General features: G+C 41.4%; 1 protein-coding gene across 1 annotated transcript in view; it reads right to left on the reverse strand.

Annotated features, from left to right (window-relative positions):
- SPATA17 (spermatogenesis associated 17) overlaps positions 1-22,676 on the reverse strand; it is a 296,011-nt gene that overhangs the window by 255,571 nt on the left and 17,764 nt on the right. The window contains exon 4 of the mRNA XM_075595597.1: positions 2,219-2,269. Coding sequence (XP_075451712.1) covers positions 2,219-2,269 — 51 coding nt within the window. The remainder of the gene's footprint in view (positions 1-2,218; positions 2,270-22,676) is intronic.

The raw sequence follows: 22,676 nt of genomic DNA on the forward strand, positions 1-22,676 counted from the left end.
CCCTCAACCACAATTTCGGGTACATTTCTCATCTTGAGTATGAGCACCTCCTTGACTTTGACAAAGTGCATTCGGGGAATCACATCCCTGGCCTCCTCTGTAGCAGGTGGTCTTGAATGCTAGGCCCTAGCGATTCATCAGGAACTGGTGCGTTGGGAGTTCTGGCAGGAGGGAGCTGAACCAGGTAAGGATACATTCCCCCAGGTCCTCAACCGCTTCGGGTTTTAAACATTTTTTAACCATTATTTGTGTTGTTTAGTCCAGGGATGCGCAAAGTTTTTTTGTAGCGACCCCCCTGTGTGCTGGCTCCAGAGCTCACGCCCCCCCCTCCCCAGTAACCTGGCATCAAATGACGCCGAGGGTCACATAACATCACATGACCCTACAGCGTAATTTGACGCGCGTTTCCATGACGACGTGTCACGTCATATGACCCCGCTGCGTCATTTGATGCTGCGTTGCCATGGTGACGTGACCAGAAGCTGGCTGAATCCTGGTAAATTGAGGTTGCAGAGACCTCATGCGGTCCCCCGGCATTTAATTTAAATGATCGGGGAAGAGCACGGGGTCTCCGCAACCGGCCGCGCCCACCCAGAAAAATCCCACGCCCCCCAGTTTACGCACCACTGGTTTAGTCTACAGACGTGACGACACTCAACTTAAAAGAAAAATACAGCTATATCAAGAATATTCCAATGCATGTCCTTACAATGATCTGCAGACCAGATACCTAAAGAGGTTAAGAGACGGGTTTTATTAAAGCATAACCATGGATTAGAAAAATCATCCAACACATACAGTACAATAATTGTAAGCATAACAGATTTTCGAATGCAAAAGTGTTGCAAAAAAAGTATTATCAAAGAATTTTTTTTTAATTGAATGTAATGTTTTCTTTCTATAAAACGTGGTTAATTGTTAATCAGTATTTCAGGAATGTACCGATATTTTTTAGTATTTGCTATTCTTTTTTAGTTGAAATCTATGAATGTAATCCTAAGAAAAACTTAGTGACAACAATTGTAAAAAGTGTCCTTTACACCCTTAGATCTTCAGAAAAGTTCTTAAACCAAAACTGGTCATGCCATGATGTGGCTGCAGGCTTATAACACTTTGGCCAAAGAGTTTAACTAAATGACTCTTACTTATTAGAAGACAAACATATAAGTATTTTACTATATATTTTGTCATTTTGATGTGCCATTGGGACTTTTTGTTTTTTTTTGATGTATATATTATCCCATACTAAACCTTCAAGTAGCTTCCCTACTATTGATGTTCGGCTTACAGCTCTGTAATTCCCTGGCTGTGATCTACAGTAGCTCCCTTTTTAAATATAGATCCCATGGGTGTTATTTATCAAGATTTTCACCAGCAGAAAAACTGTTGCCACTGCACCTAAATTGTCAAGGAAAACATTCGTTTTAATAGAATTTCTGTCTGTGATAAAGCCGGTGCTAACTTTTGTGTCAGCTTTGCTTCTTGGGCACATTGATGCAAAGTAGCCCTAGATGCAAAGTACAGTTGTCTCCATGAAGTTAAAACACGGCCTTAAAACAGGACTCTTCAGTTTGCAGCCCATAGGCCAAACCAGACTGCGAGAATCTTCTACTGTCTGCTCCTGCTAATTTTACTGCAGTTCTTCAGCAAAGTGTACTTTCCCACACTAAAACCTAGTTTTGAGCTCAGGTAATGTAAAAACATATGGAACCGTTGATATAAATGGTTGTAAAATGTTGACATCTAATAATTTTACATATTTTTAAATGTATCTAAAATCACATTATAATATTCATGTGGCCCCTCTTAAGTTTTTTTTAATGGCACCCTAGTTGAAGGGCATGGCCTTACAAGATATATGTTAATATGTTTAGAAACAGGATTATTTCAAACATTTTACATATATACACATTTTATTTATACATCATATTTCAATAGTTTCGAAAACCCTATCAATAACAATTAACCATATATACTTACATGTTATTTTTAACGTTAGCTATACTAAGACATTTGTTGTTCTGCTAGTCTAACTAAAATTACCTACTTTAAATCCCAATGAATAACTTTTACATTTCAACTATTTGTTACACTATTTTATCTGCCTCCTACCAGCATCTTAATCATTTATGCATTAGATTAGTTTGCTCATTCTATTAAAAGTAAATTCAGATCGCAATTGACTTTTCATTTGTATAACAAGTAAAGAAATATTTACCCTGACAGCCATTTCATTGTAGAAATTCATCTTCATAATCAAGTATGCTGTCTGTGAAAGAAGAAAAGAAAAAAAAGAAAATAAGGGTGGCTTATAATTCAGCTACACAAAGACACGGCTCCTATTTTTACATATAAAAGATAAGAAATTCTATACATAATACATAATAAGGGTTTCACACATAGAGAATAAAATCAAACTTTGTATTGAGAAGATGGGTCTGCTAATACATAATGCAGTCTTTACCAGAAAAATCTATGGCAGTCAAACTAGGAGCTAATGGAGATATATGATCATAAAATGCTCTCCGCTGAGTTTGATAATCAATGGTGCTCTACTGAGAATAGAATAACAAAGCAGAAATATTCACAAGTGCTGGTGACACGTAGTATTGTATGATTTATTCACTGGGGTTCTTTTACCCAAAACTCACAGAAACATAAAAGGAATTCATATTTCAAGACGTCTGGTTTAATGAAAAATTCAAAGATATGCTGTCTTCAGTCGAAATCCTTCAAGGATACGGATGCGGTGATGGAGCAAAAAAAAAAAAAAAAACGTGTCTTCCAACCATCTGTACAAAATGTTATGTACTTAGCTGCCACCCGAGTAATCCTTGGGAATTTTGTTTCATTTAATATTCATTTTAACATCATAAAATCATAAATAATTAGTGTTATTTGAATTGCCTAGCCTGATCCAAAGCAAATTGTCTGTGGAGAGCAGCAGGACTGGATTATTTATCAACAGTCTGGGCAATTAAGAAACAGTTGGCTGCAATATGTTATTTACAAATGAACACAATGATGCTGCTTCGTTTTACACTCTCTTTCTTCATTACATCCAGAGCGGCATCATTCCTGCCGTTTAATTAAGGTGCATTTTAAATATGGAATTAACTGTACTACTATCTCACTCGTAACATTGAAACAGGAGAAGATATGGCCAATGTTGCGCTCCATGGGACATAAAATGCGTGTGTTAAACCTTCCTTCATCTTCTAAAACCAAAATCAGATTTCCAAATCTCTGTATACTGTAAATTCATCTGTGAAGAACACTCATATCTGTAAATGGGCATTTCTACCCCAGACCAGGGAGCTTATGTACTGTATATCTTTATTTATATAGCGCCATCCAGGTACATAGCACTTTACAATACGTGACATAATGATATAAAAGATCATGGGAATAAGCGCTTCAGACATAAAGGAAAAGGAGTCCCTGCCCCAAAGAGCTTACAATCTAACTGGTAAGTGGGGAGAACTTACAAAGACAGTAGGAGGGTGTTCTGGTAAGTGCATCTGCAAGAGGCCACGGTCAGTGCATCTGAGATGTATTGTATCAGCCACGGAGCTAACCATATGCTTCTTTAAAGAGGTGAGTTTTAAGAAAGGTCCTAAAGGTGGCAAGAGAAGGTGCCAGTCGGATATTGAGGGGAAGGGCATTCCAGAGGCGTGTGGCAGTGAGAAAGGTTTTAGGCGGGAGAGGGCTTTAGATACAAAAGGGGTAGACAGAAAACACCCTTGAGCAGAACGCAAGAGTCGGGAAGGTGTATAGCGATAAATTAGGACTGAGATGTAAGGAGGGGCAGAAGAGTGTATAGCCTTAAAAGTGAGGAGGAGAATTTTGTAAGTGATACGGGAGTTGATAGGAAGCCAGGAGAGGGATTTCATCAGGAGAGACGCTGAGACAGATTTAGGAGAGAGTAAAGTGATTCTAGCAGCAGCGTTTAGGATAGATTGTAGGGGAGAATGGTGAGAGGCAGGAAGGCCAGACATTGGAAGGTTACAATTGTCAAGATGGGAGAAAATGAGGGCCTGCATTAGTTTTAGCAGTAGAGCGACAGAGGAAAGGGCGTATCTATGCAATGTTACCGTGGAAATAAGTACAGGTTTTAGCTAATGACAGTGGGATGTTCAATAAGCGGTGACAGGTACCTTTCAAGAAAAAACAGACGTGTGTAGGTATTTTTTTTTTTTTACTTAATGTTTGCACGGTGACCAAAGTCTTTAAATTTTCCCCAATCTTGATAACACTATTTGTTAATCTTCGAACCTTTAAATCAACATGCTGTGAAGTCGTGTTCTGTACTGAAAAACGTTCAAACAAAGCGGACTAAAGTCTTCCATAGCATTGGGAAAATGGCTTTACAACATATTGAATCTCCAAAAGAATCTACAGGTAAATTGATTTTCTTTTGTACTTGCTATAGTAATTCTTATTCCATCATTAACTAAACTGATAAGTGTATAACAATAAAAAAAAAAGTGATGAGCATGAATTTCAGTGGATCCAGAGAAGAAGTTTCATTTTTCACACAGATAAGTAAAATTGTTACTTTAATGGTAATTGAATATTTCTAAGGAAACCTGTTACATACAGTAATAGTTTGTTTCATTATTTCGACCTTCTCTGTGGTTATGCTTTTTTTTAAAGGTGTCATAGCTTAAAACTTATCTTACTTTTCTTCCCAAACACTCATTAAATGGCTGCATTCCTCTTTTGAATTGGTTGTGAACAAAGCAAACATTGACCATAGTCAAGCAAGACTGTACTCAAAAATGTTTCCCCACTTTTTCTGTTTCTGCATAAACTTACATCTGGCTCACAGGGAGTAATTGTATATTGTCTGTAGTGGCCGATTAGGTCATTTTCAGATGAAAACTGCCTGTACGGTACGGCTGCTTCTGACAATATAGAATGACCCCCTCAGTCTTCCACTAGAAGCTCTTCGGTGCAGAGATGCTATCACAGAGTTCATATCTGTGCCTAAACTTCCTGTCCCACAATGTATTATTTCAACTCTAATACTTCTGGCCAGAAGGTGAGTGATTTCGTTGCTCAAGAATACCACAGGTTATTTTGTATATTATATGTAAAAGTAGCCGGGGACCTAACCAAAGCAATGAGATTCATTAGAATTTCTTACAAGGGTATGTGAAATGCCGACTGTCCACCTGGGGCACACAAAATGTTTTGTCTGGAAACGGAATTACTTTGCTTGCTGCATCAAAGTCGAGGAAATTAAACTTTAAAAAAAAAGAGCTTATACAGTCCATATTTATACCAAACAGATATCTTTTCTTCAAATGTACTGTATAATACAAGTGTACCCAGCACACTTGAACAAGAGACTGGTGAGGTTTTAAAAGCTCTGTACCTAGAATTTCATTACTAAAAACAGCTCTACAATCTACAGTAAAGATACACTCCTCCAGGGTTAATTAATGAATAATAATCAAAAGATAAACTGATATGACCCTTCAACCACAGGAAGCTCACACCCGTGTATTTATTACAATACAACTTTTTGTGACTTTTCTTCTATTTTCATGTATTTGTTTTACTTTGATTAGAAGTGCAATAGAAGGGGTATATTCATGAAAGAGCGAAAAAGAAAAGCCCAAGGAACTCTCATGGTATATTATATTGGTAAAAATTGGTTGGCCAAATACAATGGTAAGATATGCACGTACAAAATCAAAATGGGTTAAAAGCATGGGGTCATAAACCGTATATCAATGGGAAGCGGTGGGTCGCCGCGTCACCATACGATCAGGGACAGAAAGTTAGGCAGGATATGCAGGAACCGTCCTCTTTAGACTATGGAGGGAGCTGCAAGGTGAAGAAATCCTCCACGAAAGCCATCTGCACCTCGGTCGAGTGGATATCTGTGTCCCACTGGACCGAGGTACAGATGGCTTATTTTGTACGTGCATATCTTACCATTGTACACATCCAACCATTTTGTACCAATATACTATACAATGAGAGTGTAAGGGTTCCAGTCCAGGGTTTTTCTGAATCTTGCCTTTACATGGCTGTTGTGGCCATCTTGGGTCCTGGCAATTCTCTTCCTGAACTTCCTGAATTGGCTGCACCTGTTCCAGGGCTTAAATAGCCGTCAGTGACTCCAAGCCCCTGCCTGAGCATTGTATGTATTTCCTTGTGTTCCTGGCCCCCGTGTATTCTGATTCCTGAGCATGCCCTGTTCCTGAACCCTCCCTGTTCTTTTGGATTCCGTGTTGCCGACCTCAGCCTGTGACCCCGACTACCGCTCCTGTGCCGACTGCCTTGACCCCAGCCTGTATCTGGACTTGCACCTTTATGCCTGCCTTGACCTCTGCCTGGACTCTAACTAGACTCTGTCCCCTGGCTCTGGTCGGTGATCTTAAAGCCCTACCTCCGCCCTGACGGTCCACTTCCTTTTCAGAGACAAGCAACGTTACAGAGTTCCTTGCGCTTTTCTTTTTCATTCTCTCCAGATCCGATGCCCTGTCATCCTATCTGATTAGCAGCAGACTCTCGTATTTCCCACACAGAGGTTACCTGTTGCATATTTTGTTATTCTAAGTCACATTCACATGCTTCCCTTGTTTGCTCATTTATAGCTTTTAGCCCACATTTATTATTCACTCTAAATGTATTTCATTGCACTGAATTGGTTATTTTGTGTTATCACCTTATATACTGTACTATAAGCATTTGCGTGTGTACACTTCTTGTGCGCTTCGGATTATTCTGTCTATATTCATGAAAGCACAATGTGTTTGATGCAAAAAACAACCCTTTTTTTTAATGCCCATTTTCATGCAATCTCACTCATTTTTATTTCATCTTTTGGAGGGGGTCTCCTCAGCTTTGCCATTTGCCTTAAAAATCATCAAACATTCACTGTGTATTTTTATACAGGGAAGTCCTGTCACTTACTTACAGTATTAGTATTATAAAACACCGAATACGCTGTCAGCATGTTATAAGAAACAAATAAATATCTAAACAAATTCAGTTTATTGATCTATGCTCCCATCTGCAGGTTGATTGAGGACGATTTTAGAACTGGTACATCTCTGGATAAGTAAGAAATCATTTATGAGACAGATCAGGAGGCTTATTGAATGAAGGGAAGGATGATAAGTCTTGTTTACGAGGAAGTAGATGAAGATAAACTCACAATCAGGTGAGCGGGACATGAGGCACTATTAGAGAAAAAGAGAGACGCACTCCATGGATTTCGTATATTGGCAATTATTGAGTGAAAAACAAAAAACACCCATATTTTGCTTATGAAAACATGTTATGAGTTCAGCCACATTAAAATGTATTCAATCTTTTACCCAATCATGAAAAACAATGCAGGTCTTGGCTCGTGTATGATGCCTACTCACACGGTGGTAAATAATCGCAACTCCAAAACTGTGGCAGTAATCTTTTTTTTGTCACTCTTCAGAATAGATGTACCTCAGTTTAAAGAGAAAATATGTACCATAATGCTCATCAGTGTATAAAAAATGTAATGTAGTTAAAGGAATAAGAATCGTACTCAAAAATGTACAAATTAAAGCATCTCACAATAATAGTGACATCGTAGGTAGGTGTTATCTCGTCATACTGACGAAGCCAATCTATCGGAGAAAAGCGTTAAGTGGGAGTTCCAGACCTCAGAGCACTCACAGACACGTTATACAGACTCAGAGGAAACCCGGAAGTGACGTCACGAGAGACCGGATGTGACGTGACGGAGACGCTGGCAAGGAAGCTCACAGCTGGGAGAAGCTCCCCAGAACATTGGTGTCGCTGAAGGGATTGAGGCGGTGAGGATAACTCCTACCTCCGATGTCACTATTGTTAACCCAACATTTACTTTAATTATAAAGACATATACCGTTTTTTTATATCATATAGGCAGAAATACAATTAAATGTCCAAGTTTTTACCCCGAAATATTATGTTTTGTCATTTTCCAATTGTATTATTTCTATCTACATGTGGAAGAATTTGTACACCTATTTTATAACTTTTATAATGTTACTTTATTCTTGCAGTGAGTGATACATAACTTTTTCATGGAAATGTTATGGTAGAAAGCAGGGCCACCAACAGAAATCGTGGGGCCCAGGACAAACATTTTAAGCAGGACCCCCCCTCCCCGTGTCGGCGGCATTGTGAGCAGCTCCCCCATTTCACACCTCACGAGACCCCTCTCTTCCCCCCCCCATCCCATGTATTTCTCTCCCTTCCGTCTCACCCCCTCTCATTCTCCTGCCTTGCATGTATTTCTGTCCCCTGCGTCTCACTCTTACTCCCTCTTTTCCTCACTCACCCCCTCACCCCCTCACACCCCTTCCAACTCCCAATACGTACAAAAAAAATCCTCACCCCTAATATATACAACCTCCCCCACCCCCCAAATGCATACAAAAAAAACACCTACCCAATACATATAAAAAAACAATATATATAACCACGCACACACACGCACACGCACACACACACGCACGCACACACGCACACACACCCAATACATATAAAAATACCCCCAAGCCCCCAATACATATAAAAAAGACAACCAACCACAAATAAAAAACACCTCCCCAATACATATAAAAAATACCCCAACCCATATAAAAATACCCCCAAGCCCCCAATACATATAAAAAAGACAACCAACCACAAATAAAAACACCTCCCCAATACATATAAAAAATACCCCAACCCATATAAAAATACCCCCAAGCCCCCAATACATATACAAATTCCCCCAAGCCCCCCAATACATAAACAAATACCCTCAAGCCCCCCAATACAAATAAAAATTCCCCCAAGCCACCAATACATATAAAAATACCCCCAAGCCCTCCAATACATATACAAATACCACCAATACATATAAAAATACCCCCAAGCCCCCAATACATATAAAAAAGACAACCAACCACAAATAAAAAACACCCACCCAATACATATAAAAAAGACCCCCATACATATTAAAGATCCCCACCTCCCCAATACATATTTTAAAAAAGCCCACCCCGAATACATATATATATATAAAAAAGACTCCCACCCTCCAATACATATTAAAAAGACCCCCACAATACATATATAAAAAAACGACTTACCTAGTGGATGATCAGGCCGGGTCCAGTGGATGTGGGGGCCCGGCGGCCGGCACTACAAGTTGGGCTCGACCTGGCCAGGTCTGGCTGCCGGTGATCTCACGGCTGGACCCTGACTCTCCCCTCAGCAGCAGCCTGCATGCCTCTATCGCTCTGTCCCACGCTGAGCTTCCGACAGGCCATCCCCTCAGGCCGTCGCGTGCCGGAAGCAGAGAGAGCTGACGTCAGAGCACTTTCAGGACACTGACGTCAGAGAGGCCCGTCGGCGAAGGACAGAAGGATAGAGTGAAGCAGGTTGTTGCTAAGGGAGAGCCGGGGCCCGGCCGTGAGAGGAACGGCAGACGTCCTGGCCAGAGGTCGGGCCCAACTTGCAGTGTCGAGCCCCCGACTCACCGGGCCCGGGACGCCAACCCCGGCAGACCCACCCTGTTGGCGGCCCTGGTAGCAAGATTCATATTTAATATGACCTCATAACATAAATCAGTGTAATGTTTTTGAGCTTGGACTTGGACAGAGTTTGGCATTGAAAATTTCAGAGCAGTTTTCCTACCTCTACAAAATAAAGGAAATTCATGTTGACAGAACATCAGTAGTTATGCACATATGGGTGTTGGATCTGATGAGCTTTTATTTTTCGCATCACTGCAACATTTATTTCAAATTGTGTATATGATCATTAGGGTGATTTATTAGCAAGTAATCATAGGCATTTTGTGCATATGCTTTACCGTGTTTACTGGCAACTGATACCTCTCCAGCTATTAGCAGTGGAAAATGTTTAAAGTGACCTACAATATTTCTTATAAAAGAAATAAGCAAAGAGTAAAACAAGTATTAAAACCCTCTATGTATTTTTTTATCCTATTTTATTATTTGACTTAGGAAAAAGAGATTGTCTGACTACTTTTGCTAATTAAAACTTAACATTTCTGATATGGCACAGCTAACAGGAAAAAAACAGTGTTTACAGGTGATATGGTGAGAAACATCGGAAGAGAACATGATATGTTACATTGTTACATAGTTACATAGTGGATGAGGTTGAAAAAAGATCTTCCTTCCTGACTCCAAGAATTGGCAATCGGATTAATCCCTGGATCAACATCCTTCCCATGTACTGTATACTTATTTGGTATATCCCTGTATACCTTTCCTATCTAAAAAGATGTCCAATCTTTTTTTTTTTAACAAATCTATTGTAGCTGCCATCACAGTCTCCATTGGTAATAAATTCCACATTTTAACTGCCCTTACTGTAAAGAATCCTTTCCTTTGTTGCTGGTGAAATCTCCTTTCCTCCAATCTTAAAGGATGGCCCCGAGTCCTTTGTACTGCCCGTGGGATGAATAGTTCTTTTGAAAGCTCCTTGTATTGTCCCCGAATATTTTTGTATATAGTTATTATATCCCCTCTTAGACGCCTCTTTTCTAATGTAAATAAATCTAATTTAGCTAGTTTCTCCTCATACGTTAGATTGTCCATCCCCTTTATTAATTTGGTCGCTCTTCTCTGCACTCTCTCTAGTTCCATAATATCTTTTCTTAGGATTGGTGCCCAACATCGTACTCCATATTCAAGGTGTGGTCTTACTAATACTTTGTAAAGGGGCATAATTATGTTTACTTCCCTTCCATCCATTGCCCGTTTGATGCAAAATAAGATCTTGTTTGCCTTTGCAGCTACTGCATGACTTTGGGCACTATTGCTAAGCCTGCTGTCTACAAGCACTCCTAAATCCTTCTCCGTCAAGCATTCCCCCAATTTATCCCATTTAATTTGTAATTCGCCTTTTTATTCTTGCATCCCAAATGCATAACCTTACATTTATCTGTATTAAACATCATCTGCCATTTACCTGCCCATGTTTCCAGTCTCTCCAAGTCCTTCTGAAGAGAAATTACATCCTGCTCTGATTCTATTACCTTACACAATTTAGTATCATCGGCAAAGATGGCGACTTTGCTCTCGATGCCAACCTCAAGGTCATTAATAAACAAGTTAAAAAGCAGGGGTCCCAGTACTGATCCCTGAGGTACTCCACTCACGACTTTAGCCCAACCTGAAAAAGTTCCATTTATGACAACCATACGTTGTCTGTCCTTTAACCAGTTTTCAATCCAGGTGCATATATTATTACTGAGTCAAATTTTCTTTATTTTGTACTTCAACCTCTTGTGTGAAACCGTATCAAAAGCTTTTGCAAAATCTAAGTAGACCACATCAACTGCATTACCCTGGTCTAAATTCCTACTTACCTCCTCAAAGAAACAAATAAGGTTAGTTTGGCATGATCTATCCTTCATAAATCCATGCTGACTATTACTAATAATTTTGTTTGCCATTAGGTATTCCAGAAAATGATCCCGTATTAAATCTTCAAGTAGTTTCCCCACCATTGAAGTCAGGCTTACAGGTCTGTAATTCCCCGGTTGTGATCTGGCTCCCTTTTTAAATATAGGCACCACATCTGCTTTACGCTAATCTTGTGGTACTGAGCCTGTGGAAATGGAGTCCTTGAATATTAAATATAATGGTTTGGCTATTACTGAGCTTAACTCCTTGAGAACTCTTGGATGTATGCCATCGGGGCGAGGTGCCTTATTTACTTTAATTTTTTCAAGTCGCTTATGAACTTCTTCCTCAGTTAACCAATTGTTCATTAATATGGAGGTTGTGGCTTCCACCTGCGGCACTACTATTCAACTTGATTCTTCCCTGGTAAACACAGAGGCAAAGAATTTGTTTAATACCTCTGCTTTTTCTTTATCTCAAATAGGTTGGTAAGGGAATAAACCCCTATTTGGGTGCTTCAAACTGGTGTCGGTGAAGACTTAAATGATACTTTCAAAGTCTTCAGGGAATCCAGGGTTAAATACTTCACGAGCAGTGTGATAGCTTCCCCAAATCTTCAACTAAAACAACCCATGAAGACAGCTATTAGATGTACCCAGACACTGTTAGGATCAAGCCACTTGTGGGGAAAGAAAACCTCTAACCTGACCGGAATGTATGTCCCATCCGGCGGTTCCTTCTCTGGCGGGTCACGTGTTCCCAGCGGGTCCTCAGGCAGGGAGTGCAGAGACTCACAGAGCTGCCTCAATAGTGCCGGTAAGCTGTCGGTCCGGGGGAAAGAAACTTCACTTTACTGCTCTCCTCGTGGCGTGCATCCGTCCCAGCAGTGAATAGCAAGGTGAGTGAAAAGGACTTGGAGCACTGCAGAACAAAGTATCAGGCTGGCGGCAGCGTGCAACAAAAAAACTTTAATATGGCATGTAAGCCCTGATTAAAATGACAGACAGAACAATTCTCTGACGCGTTTCGTCTTCACGACTTTATCAAAGAGTGCTATACGGTAGCCAGAGATGTGCCCTAAATAGCCATAGATTCCCGCGCGAGGTTTTGAAATCCCGCCCCACTATGAGGTAATCTATACCACTTAGGAATTATGCAAATATAAAGGGAAAGGCTCACATAGCATAATATAGAGGGATTTAACCCTTATGCTGCTGAATACAATGAGTAAAAACCGATAACTGCATATGGCAAGGGACAAATGGTATCAGATAGGGACAAACATCTGGCTGTCAAAGCAAACTGACATATGGAGAACAATACAAAACAATACTTGACAAAACATATACATAAATTTTAAAAAAAGTGATACATTGTGTAATAACACAATCGATACATAAGTACCTAACCTAACATTGTAAAACATATATAAACACCTATACAAAATTCCTAAGAAACTAAGTATACTCATATCACCTATTGTGTACATAATTTTAAAAGACATGTTAAACATGTGACAGATCCTATGGCTATTTAGGGCACATCTCTGGCTACCGTATAGCACTCTTTGATAAAGTCGTGAAGACGAAACGCGTCAGAGAATTGTTCTGTCTGTCATTTTAATCAGGGCTTACATGCCATATTAAAGTTTTTTTGTTGCACGCTGCCGCCAGCCTGATACTTTGTTCTGCAGTGCTCCAAGTCCTTTTCACTCACCTTGCTATTCACTGCTGGGACGGATGCACGCCACGAGGAGAGCAGTAAAGTGAAGTTTCTTTCCCCCGGACCGACAGCTTACCGGCACTATTGAGGCAGCTCTGTGAGTCTCTGCACTCCCTGCCCGAGGACCCGCTGGGAACACGTGACCCGCCAGAGAAGGAACCGCCGGATGGGACATACATTCCGGTCAGGTTAGAGGTTTTCTTTCCCCACAAGCGGCTTGATCCTAACAGTGTCTGGGTACATCTAATAGCTGTCTTCATGGGTTGTTTTAGTTGAAGATTTGGGGAAGCTATCACACTGCTCGTGAAGTATTTAACCCTGGATTCCCTGAAGACTTTGAAAGTATCATTTAAGTCTTCACCGACACCAGTTTGAAGCACCCAAATAGGGGTTTATTCCCTTACCAACCGATTCAAAAAGTATTGTGGTAGCTCATTGTACTGTTCGGTATGGATGTTTATGTACTGATTCCAGTGGCTCATTATAATTATTTTCTCTAACCGTATTGCAGGCTGGCTTGCGGCTTTTTGTGCACACCAATTTAGCTATATCTTTTTTCATTTATTGAATATCATTTTCACAATTACTGAGCATTTGAAGTTCTTTTTAATCAGGACTGTTACATAGGGACTTGTTTATTACTGCTTTTCAATGGATGACACATTAGAAGAATTTGTTCAGGAGGACGGCGCAGATACGTTTGTATTTAGATGCAGTGACCATACAAAACGAAGCAGGAAAGCTGAACATGTTTTCGATGAAACTGGTAAAGTGTTCTGTGAGGAATCATCAGATTTGGTGACTTATTTTCAGAGGTTAGAACAACTACTATCCCTTAATATCAGACTATGGTGGGACATAACCTCCTTGGATAACTATGTGAGAGTTAATAGAATTCCAAGGGGGCTGCGCATTAAAAAATCTCCCACCTTTGGATTTGTCAATAAGGACTTTGAAAATAAGTGGAGGATGGCCTTGGATGAGTGTTCTTTTAAGCTCATAGGACTAATTATAAATCATAAAAAGGATGAGAGATCTGCTTTGGAAAAAGAAATTAATGATTTGAAAACCAAATTAAAATCATTTAATAAAATGGAACATTTTTCAAACAATGATCTTATCCTGTCCCAGAACATAGATGAGGTGGAGAATACGATCCTGGCAAAGAAACAGTCTAAGTTTGAGAGGGATAAGCAAAATTATCTTAGACATCAAGTGTATTATTGGGAAAGACCCCCAAATCCCAATGCAAACCGATTTAGAGGTAGATCGAAATCACCCCAGAATAGATCGAATGATAAAGGCAATCAGAGTAAGGGTGTTAACCATCCTACCCCTAAGAAATCAATACTCAAAAATAAATATGCTGAAGTCTCTAGTGCGGATTCAGATCTTTCAGAAGGGGAAAATAGAAATACCTCAATTACGTTTGAAAAAGAGAAACAGGATGATCTTTGGCGGAAGAAAAACCCAGGTGGGGTATATCGTGATTCTTCCAATTCGGACCGAAAGGACCATACCATTTACACCAGCGAGGATGATGTAAGACCATCCACCTCTTCCTCTGCACCCGCTTTTTTAGGACGCGGAGGTCCAAAAGGAAGAGGGGAATTCCAAAGAGGGGCCACGAAGAGGAAAAAAAAAAGCTGTGTGTGCTGTGCACGCGCATAGTAAGTGAAACTTCTTTGACTTTTGTCACAGAAATTGACGTATAACACGCGTGCTCGGCACACATGTGTCAGTCAGTGACTATGTATGTGTGTCAGTCAGAGAGTATGTATGTGTGTCAGTCAGAGAGTATGTATGTGTGTTTGTTTGTGCGTGTGTGTCGGTCAGTGTGTGCATGTGTGTCGGTCAGTGTGTGCATGTGTGTCGGTCAGTGTGTGCATGTGTGTCGGTCAGTGTGTGCATGTGTGTCGGTCAGTGTGTGCATGTGTGTCGGTCAGTGTGTGCATGTGTGTCAGTCAGTGTGTCAGTCAGTGTGTCAGTCAGTGTGTGTGTGTGTGTGTGTGTGTGTGTGTGTGTGTGTGTGTGTGTGTCAGTCAATGTGTGTGTGTATGTGTGTGTGTCAGTCAATGTGTGTTTGTGTGTGTCAGTGTATGTCTCTCTCTCTGTGTCGGTCAGTGAGTGTATGTGTGTCAGTCAGTGTGCGTGTGTATGTGTGTCAGTTAGTGTGCGTGTGTATATGAGCCAGTCAGTGTGCGTGTGTATGTGTCAGTCAGTGTGCGTGTGTATGTGTATCAGTCAGTGTGCGTGTGTACGTGTGTCAGTCAGTGTGCGTGTGTACGTGTGTCAGTCAGTGTGTGTGTGTGTGTCAGTCAGTGTGTGTGTGTGTGTCAATGTGTGTGTGTGTATCAGTCAGTGTGTGTGTGTGTGTGTCAGTCAGTGTGTGTGTGTGTGTCAGTCAGTGTGTGTGTGTGTGTCAGTCAGTGTGTGTGTGTGTGTGTCAGTCAGTCAGTGTGTATGTGTGTGTGTGTCAGTCAGTGTGTGTATGTGTGTCAGTGTATCTGTGTCTCTCTTTCTGTGTCCTGCCCCCTCCCTCCTGACTCCCCCCACCCCAGGCAGAGCTGCGGACCCGCGGCGGCTGTCTGAGACTCTCCTCCCCCCCCCCCAAAACACAGGCAGAGCTGCGGACCCACGGCGGCTCTGTCTGAGACTCTCCTCCCCCCCCCCCAAAACGCAGGCAGAGCTGTGGATCCACGGCGGCTCTGTCTGAGCCTCTCCTCCCCCGCACCCCCACCCCCAGGGAGACGCGGCCGCTGCCGGGCCCGGCGAATGTGAGGGGCAGATACCCTGATTGAGAGCCCCCCCCTCGGCAGTGCTGCGTTGGAAGCGGCGCACTCAAACCCCCGCTTCCCGCGTTACCGGAGCAGTGAGAGGCGAGCCCCCCCCCCCCCCCATGCTGTGCTGTCCTCGTTCAATCGCGTGGATCGGGGAGGGATGGGGACAGCTGCATCTCCACTCTCGGCGCCGCTTCCGCTTCAGCCTCAGACGCTGCTACGAGGGGTGGGCGACTCTGCGCATGCGCTGCCTCGCATCAACGGATGCAGATAGCTTCCTGGCCTGCGGGACCCGGCGGTCAAATCTGCGCATGCGCCTCAACATCCCATGTCTGTGTGGACGTGTGGGGGGAATGGCGGCTCTCCTCCGGCCCCGGCGGCGCTCAGTCAGCGGGACACATGGAAGGGGAAGCGTAGTTAGGGAGGAGAGAGGCTGAACAGCCGGAGGACTTGCGGGGCTTCCGCCATCTAACTACACCCACACCCGCAGCACCGGAAGCTCTGCGCCAGCCATATTTGTACACCCATGGCAGCGGACGTGTGGGGTTAACGGCGGCCGTTAGGAGCGGCGCGGCGGCTATCGCCGCCGGCGCCGCATGTCACAGCGGGTGCGTGGGGGGAACGGTGGCCGTTAGGAGCGGCGCCGGCGGCTATCGCCGCCGCCGCCGCATGTCACAGCAGGCATGTGGGGGGGAGGGATGGGGGAGCCGTGACGTCACTTCCGTTTCACATTTGTCCCCCATCTCTCCCGTTTTACCCCATCAGAATAGGTGCCACTAAAGAAGTTTCACTTCAAAAAGTACAATTGATGGAGGACAATGTTATAAATATTTCCAACATCACATTGACTTTAGATCAACGTAGACTCCTGAATAAGGGGCTCAACTTCGCTCTGCAAAGTAACTTTAACCTCTTCAATACCATCATAGACTTACAGTGTTTCACTCGTAAACTGGCCCTAACAAAATTCTTTTCAGCAAGCAATGTTTCAGAAGATGAATCAGGAGAGGTTCCTGATACAATTGTGGGGGTTAATTTGAATGTATGTGACACTAACAGACAAACTCTTTCTTACAGGGAGCACTGTGCAGTGGCGGATTTGGAGGGTCTCCTTGATGATGATATGATCTCTCTGCGGACTTTTTCCAACACGAACATACGGGCTTTAAAAGAAAATCAATCTTCTGTGCGTATAACTCTAAGGGTCCCTTTATCTCTACTTTTGAGAAACTAGTTGAGAGGGACTTTAGGGTTTTGGCGGAGGGGATCCTGATTGGCCGCCCAAAAGGGGATAATCTTTCGAGGACTGAGCGACAGGAACTTGCAAACCTCCAAAAAGACAAATCTCTTGTCATTAAAAAAGCGGACAAAGGAGGAGCTATTGTTGTTCAGTCCTCGGAGGATTATAATAAAGAATCGCTTAGGCAGTTAGGAGATGTTGCCTCATACAAAAAACTTAACGCTGATCCTACCCATAAGTACCTTTCTGTACACACCAGATCCAATTACACCTATTTTTTATCATCTCCCAAAGATCCATAAAACCCTGACGCAGCCTCCAGGTAGGCCAATTGTGTCGGGTATTGGATCTTTGGGAGATGCTTTATCACGTTATGTTGATTTCTTTTTGCAGCCTCTAGTGCTCAGTCTACCCTCATTCATTAAGGACTCCAGACATCTAATTGAGGATTTAAAAACAATAAAATGGAACACCAATTGTATCTGGGTCACAATGGATGTGCAATCACTGTACTCCATCATAGACCATAGACAGGGCATAGAGGCTGCACAACACTTTTTAAACAGATCTGATCTCTCCCCTGCACTTTGTGTATTTTTGATTGAATCTATTACTTTCTTGCTTATGCACAACTATTTTTGCTACGACTCACAATTTTATCTGCAACTCACTGGCACTGCAATGGGTACTTCTTTTGCACCATCGTACTCAAATCTTTTCATGGGGTTTTGGGAATCACTTTTTATTTACAGTGATTTGAATTTGTTTAGGCAGCACATTCTTTTTTATCGTCGTTATATCGATGACCTGTTTTTCATTTGGGAGGGTGATGCACATACTCTGGATTTATTATCTCATGGCGAACAGCAACCATTCTTTACCCCTTAAAAAATGCATACCTAAGGGACAATTTATGAGCCTTAGAAGACTATGTTCAACTGAGGATAGTTTTACGGAGCAGGCAAAGTTATTGATTACTAGATTTAAAAACAGGGGATACCTAGAAAAGGATCTAGTAGAAACTTAAACCCTGGTTAAGGCTATGCCGAGGGAAGAACTTCTTTCATCAAGTGTCAATAAAGAAAACAAATGGAAAAAGGGGAACAGATCCCAACCCGTACCACTGTTCATTACAAGATAGAGCAGTCAATCAAATGACATCCGTTCTATTATAATAAAGCATTGGGATACCCTTAAATTAGACTCCGATTTACATACAGTAGCATTACAAGCGAAAGGCCCAAATTGGTTTTCCGTAGAGCCAAATCCCTATCATCACACCTGTCACCCAGCCTTTTCTCATCACAAAGTGTAGATAAGATCAGCAACATTCCTAAAGGTTTTTTTCTGTGTGGACGGTGTAACATGTGCCAATATGCTAGACCCACAAAGGTAATTGATTGCCTTCAACCGAAAGTTCGGAAAACAATTCAATCTTTCATTAACTGTAATAGCAGTTACATTGTTTACATGATCAGATGTGAGTGCAATAAGACATATATTGGTCGTACAATTAGAGCTTTAAAAACCCGAATACAGGAACATGTACGTCTGATAAAGAAAAAGGACATATTGCATCCGGTTCCTCGACATTTCTCCTCTTGTCAGCATGGGGGTCTAAAGGGTTTTTCCTTTTTGGGTCTTGAACATGTTCCTAATCTGACAAGAGGTGGCAATAGACTTAAAATGCTTAATCAAAAAGAAATGTCTTGGATTTTTTGCATGGACAGCCTCCATCCACAAGGTCTAAATGTGGATTGGGAGCTGGCCCATTTTTTGTAAACTGTTATTGTTGTATATATTAGTCAGTTGCTTGCTGAATAGATGGTATAATTTTTCATTCCTTTTTCATTCTTTTTACTTTTAGTGTTGTATTCATTACGGGATTCAACAGGTGGTTTATCATGTGTAATATTGTATGATATCAACTACTCTATATATTTGGAAACTATGATTCACTCAATCCTTGCTTCTGAGGGATGGTTTATAAATTGGTTAGAGGCATTATGCAATTACTATGTGAATGATCTACTCCCATAATTATAGTTGGGGCTTTATGCTAACTTGCAATGTTCTAATTATATATATAATACTTCCAACGTAATTCCTTATGTATATATGGTCAGCATCCTTCTTAAATAATAGTAATAATAAAAAAACTATAGGACTTCAGGTTTCTAGTACCTTTACAGTGTCTGCTGCCAGAATATCTATATAAATGAAATGTATTATATGATTCTGCTTATTTGTCCCTTTATAACACTCCTGTTTTAATAGACATAGGATCTGTCACATGTTTAACATGTCTTTTAAAATTATGTACACAATAGGTGATATGAGTATACTTAGTTTCTTAGGAATTTTGTATAGGTGTTTATATATGTTTTACAATGTTAGGTTAGGTACTTATGTATCGATTGTGTTATTACACAATGTATCACTTTTTTTTAAATGTATGTATATGTTTTGTCAAGTATTGTTTTGTATTGTTCTCCATATGTCAGTTTGCTTTGACAGCCAGATGTTTGTCCCTATCTGATACCATTTGTCCCTTGCCATATGCAGTTATCGGTTTTTACTCATTGTATTCAGCAGCATAAGGGTTAAATCCCTCTATATTATGCTATGTGAGCCTTTCCCTTTATATTTGCATAATTCCTAAGTGGTATAGATTACCTCATAGTGGGGCGGGGATTTCAAAACCTCGCGCGGGAATCTATGGCTATTTAGGGCACATCTCTGGCTACCGTATAGCACTCTTTGATAAAGTCGTGAAGACGAAACGCGTCAGAGAATTGTTCTGTCTGTCATTTTAATCAGGGCTTACATGCCATATTAAAGTTTTTTTGTTGCACGCTGCCGCCAGCCTGATACTTTGTTCTGCAGTGCTCCAAGTCCTTTTCACTCACCTTTATCTCCAATAATCTGCCTACCCATCTTACACTGAAAGGGTCCTATATTTTCTTTTCTCATTTTTTTGTTATTAAGGTACTTAAAGAACTTTTTAGGGTTGACCTTACTTTCCATTGCAATCCTTTTTTCATTATCCATTTTTGCTAATTTGATTGCCCTTTTGCAATTTTTGTTACATTCCTTATAATTCTGATACGATGTCTCTGTCCCTTCTGACTTAAAGAATGTAAAAACGCCTTCCTCTTCTTGTCCATTTCCTCCCTTACCTGTTTATTTAGCCACATTGGTTTTGACTTATTTCTATTATACTTATTACCCAAGGGTATACACTGATAAGTGTGCTTTTCTAACAATGTTTTAAAGACAGCCCATTTATCTTCTACATTTTTCCCTGCAAAAATATGTATAGTATAGTCCTGCCTAAGTGTGGAAGTAAATCAACAGGTGTTCATATTCCAGTTATCAAACATCACTAAGAAAACAAACCCATATAAAACAATATTGCTCATAGGTTGTAAAGAAAGGAGACAACAAATGCATGTTTTATGCATGGGTGACTGGCTTCTTGCTTACAGTACAAAAAGCTGCCAAGCCTATTTGAATTTCCGCATTTATATAGTGTCTCCTAGAACAAAAATGAAACAACGGTAGTTACAAGTTTAAGGGGTAAATATAGGTGATTTGTTCCTGGTTTAAAAAAAAATTATACACCTACCAGTATTTTCAAATAACTAAAATATGTATTTGGTAAAAATAGTAATCTGGAACATGGTATGGAACTGAAATCCTCTAGTTACTCCATTTTGTTTGTGTGTTGAGCAGGACGTTGTAGAGGGAAAATGCCCATGTTCCTCTATCTACGTTCCCATAACTGGTCACTGTAGAGACAGCTTTCCCGGGGCCCAGGACTATAGTCTCCACTGGGGCCCCAGGTTGTTGAGCGAGGGGGAAGTCCACTCCTGCCCTGTTGGTGGCCCTTGAGTCCCCTCCCCCCCTGAAAACTGGGTAGGAAAAAATCTATAGAACAATTCAATTATTCTTTATTGTGTAGTGGGGTGCCCCCTTGGCTACTAATTCATCTGGCCCCTCCCGCACCGTAAGTCCCAGTAAAGAGAGGGCAGTGTTGGAGTAAAAACTTCAGGGCCTGGTTATGTTATTGCATAAGATGTTAGTTAATACAGTTCAGGGTCAGCCTGGTACTACAAGGGCCTATTCCTGGTAGGAGGCCAGCTTACAAGCCACTCCTTACAGGTGGGGTTCCTCTAGTTTAGAGTTAAGTGTTTCTGGGGCAGTTAAGTGCTGATCTCTCTGCCTGGAGGGAGCACAGGAAAAGAGTCTCCTGGATAGCAGTGGCTGAGGCTTACCCTGTTAGGGGGTGAGGTGGGTGAGGTATCTGAGGAGGGGTGCTTAGGGCCTCAAGCCCTGGGTACTTTCTTCAGGGGAATGGAGACTGCCATGCCTGTGCTGTACTTAAATAAAGATCCAATTATATCATCATTTCGTGTGGTCTTTGAAAAGAGTTGCCTGTGAGGACCATCCTGGCTATCCCAGGATCCTCATGGGATGGAGGCACTGTGCTGAATGAAGAACAACCAGCTGAAAGTGTGACGTCTCCCCATAACATGGCGGAGCTCTGAGGCCTTCTGTCACACCAACAGGTATGCACCAGCACCAGAATACACAAGGTAGCTACATGATCTCCCGTAAGTGGGGGGAAGGTGCTACAATTGTTTAAGAAGCTACTCACTAAAAATGAAAAACAGAATTTATTTGTAAAGAAAAAGATGGCAAAAATGGAAAACGAAAGAACAGTTCCTGCGCTCATACCAAATTGGGCTAAAATATACTATGTTTGCAACCACATGCAACCACATGACTCCTTTGTCACGCAGACATGTCACTAGTATATTTTAACCCAATTTGGTGGGAGTGCAGGAACTGTTCTTTTGTTTTCCATATATGTGAGGCCCATCCTTTTACCAGCAGCAAACTCCTAAAGGGAGGAGCGCGGTAATATGTACAGTCTTCCACAAATGTTAGGCCAATTCTTTTATTTGCTGCATACTCCATACGGGCATTTAATTATAGTGTTACTGATACATTGCGTCACAGTGGTAGGTTATTGGCTCACCTGGTTTCTGCTTTACATAGCAGTTCCTTGGAGGTGTATGGCTCCTGCCTTCCGGACAGAGCCCATACCAATTCTCCAATTAGCATAAAGGTATAATACATCTCATGGTCAGTCTACACCTCACCCTCCACTGTAGAGCAGGTGAATGTCTAAGGCTGACAGAAAGAAATATGTGTAAGTTTTAATATTTCACACTAGAGTATTTGTGCACCCACAGTTCACCTTTATAATAAGGGAACTCTGATACTGTACTAGCTTTGGCCAGATTTTAATTGCACTTTTTAAAATCACAAAAGCATATGTTTCATTTATTTAACCCCTTCGGGGCCTTTTCACATATTTCACAAAGTTTAGTCCATAGGACAATAAGAAATTACATATATTCATTGTAGGTACCTGCTAAACAAAAGTCTACCTTGACGAGGTTGGCAGGCTTGAATCCTATTTTGATCAAAAGATGCAACCAAATTACTCCTTTG

This window comes from Ascaphus truei, chromosome 4 (assembly GCF_040206685.1).
Source record: "Ascaphus truei isolate aAscTru1 chromosome 4, aAscTru1.hap1, whole genome shotgun sequence".
NCBI lineage: Eukaryota > Metazoa > Chordata > Amphibia > Anura > Ascaphidae > Ascaphus > Ascaphus truei.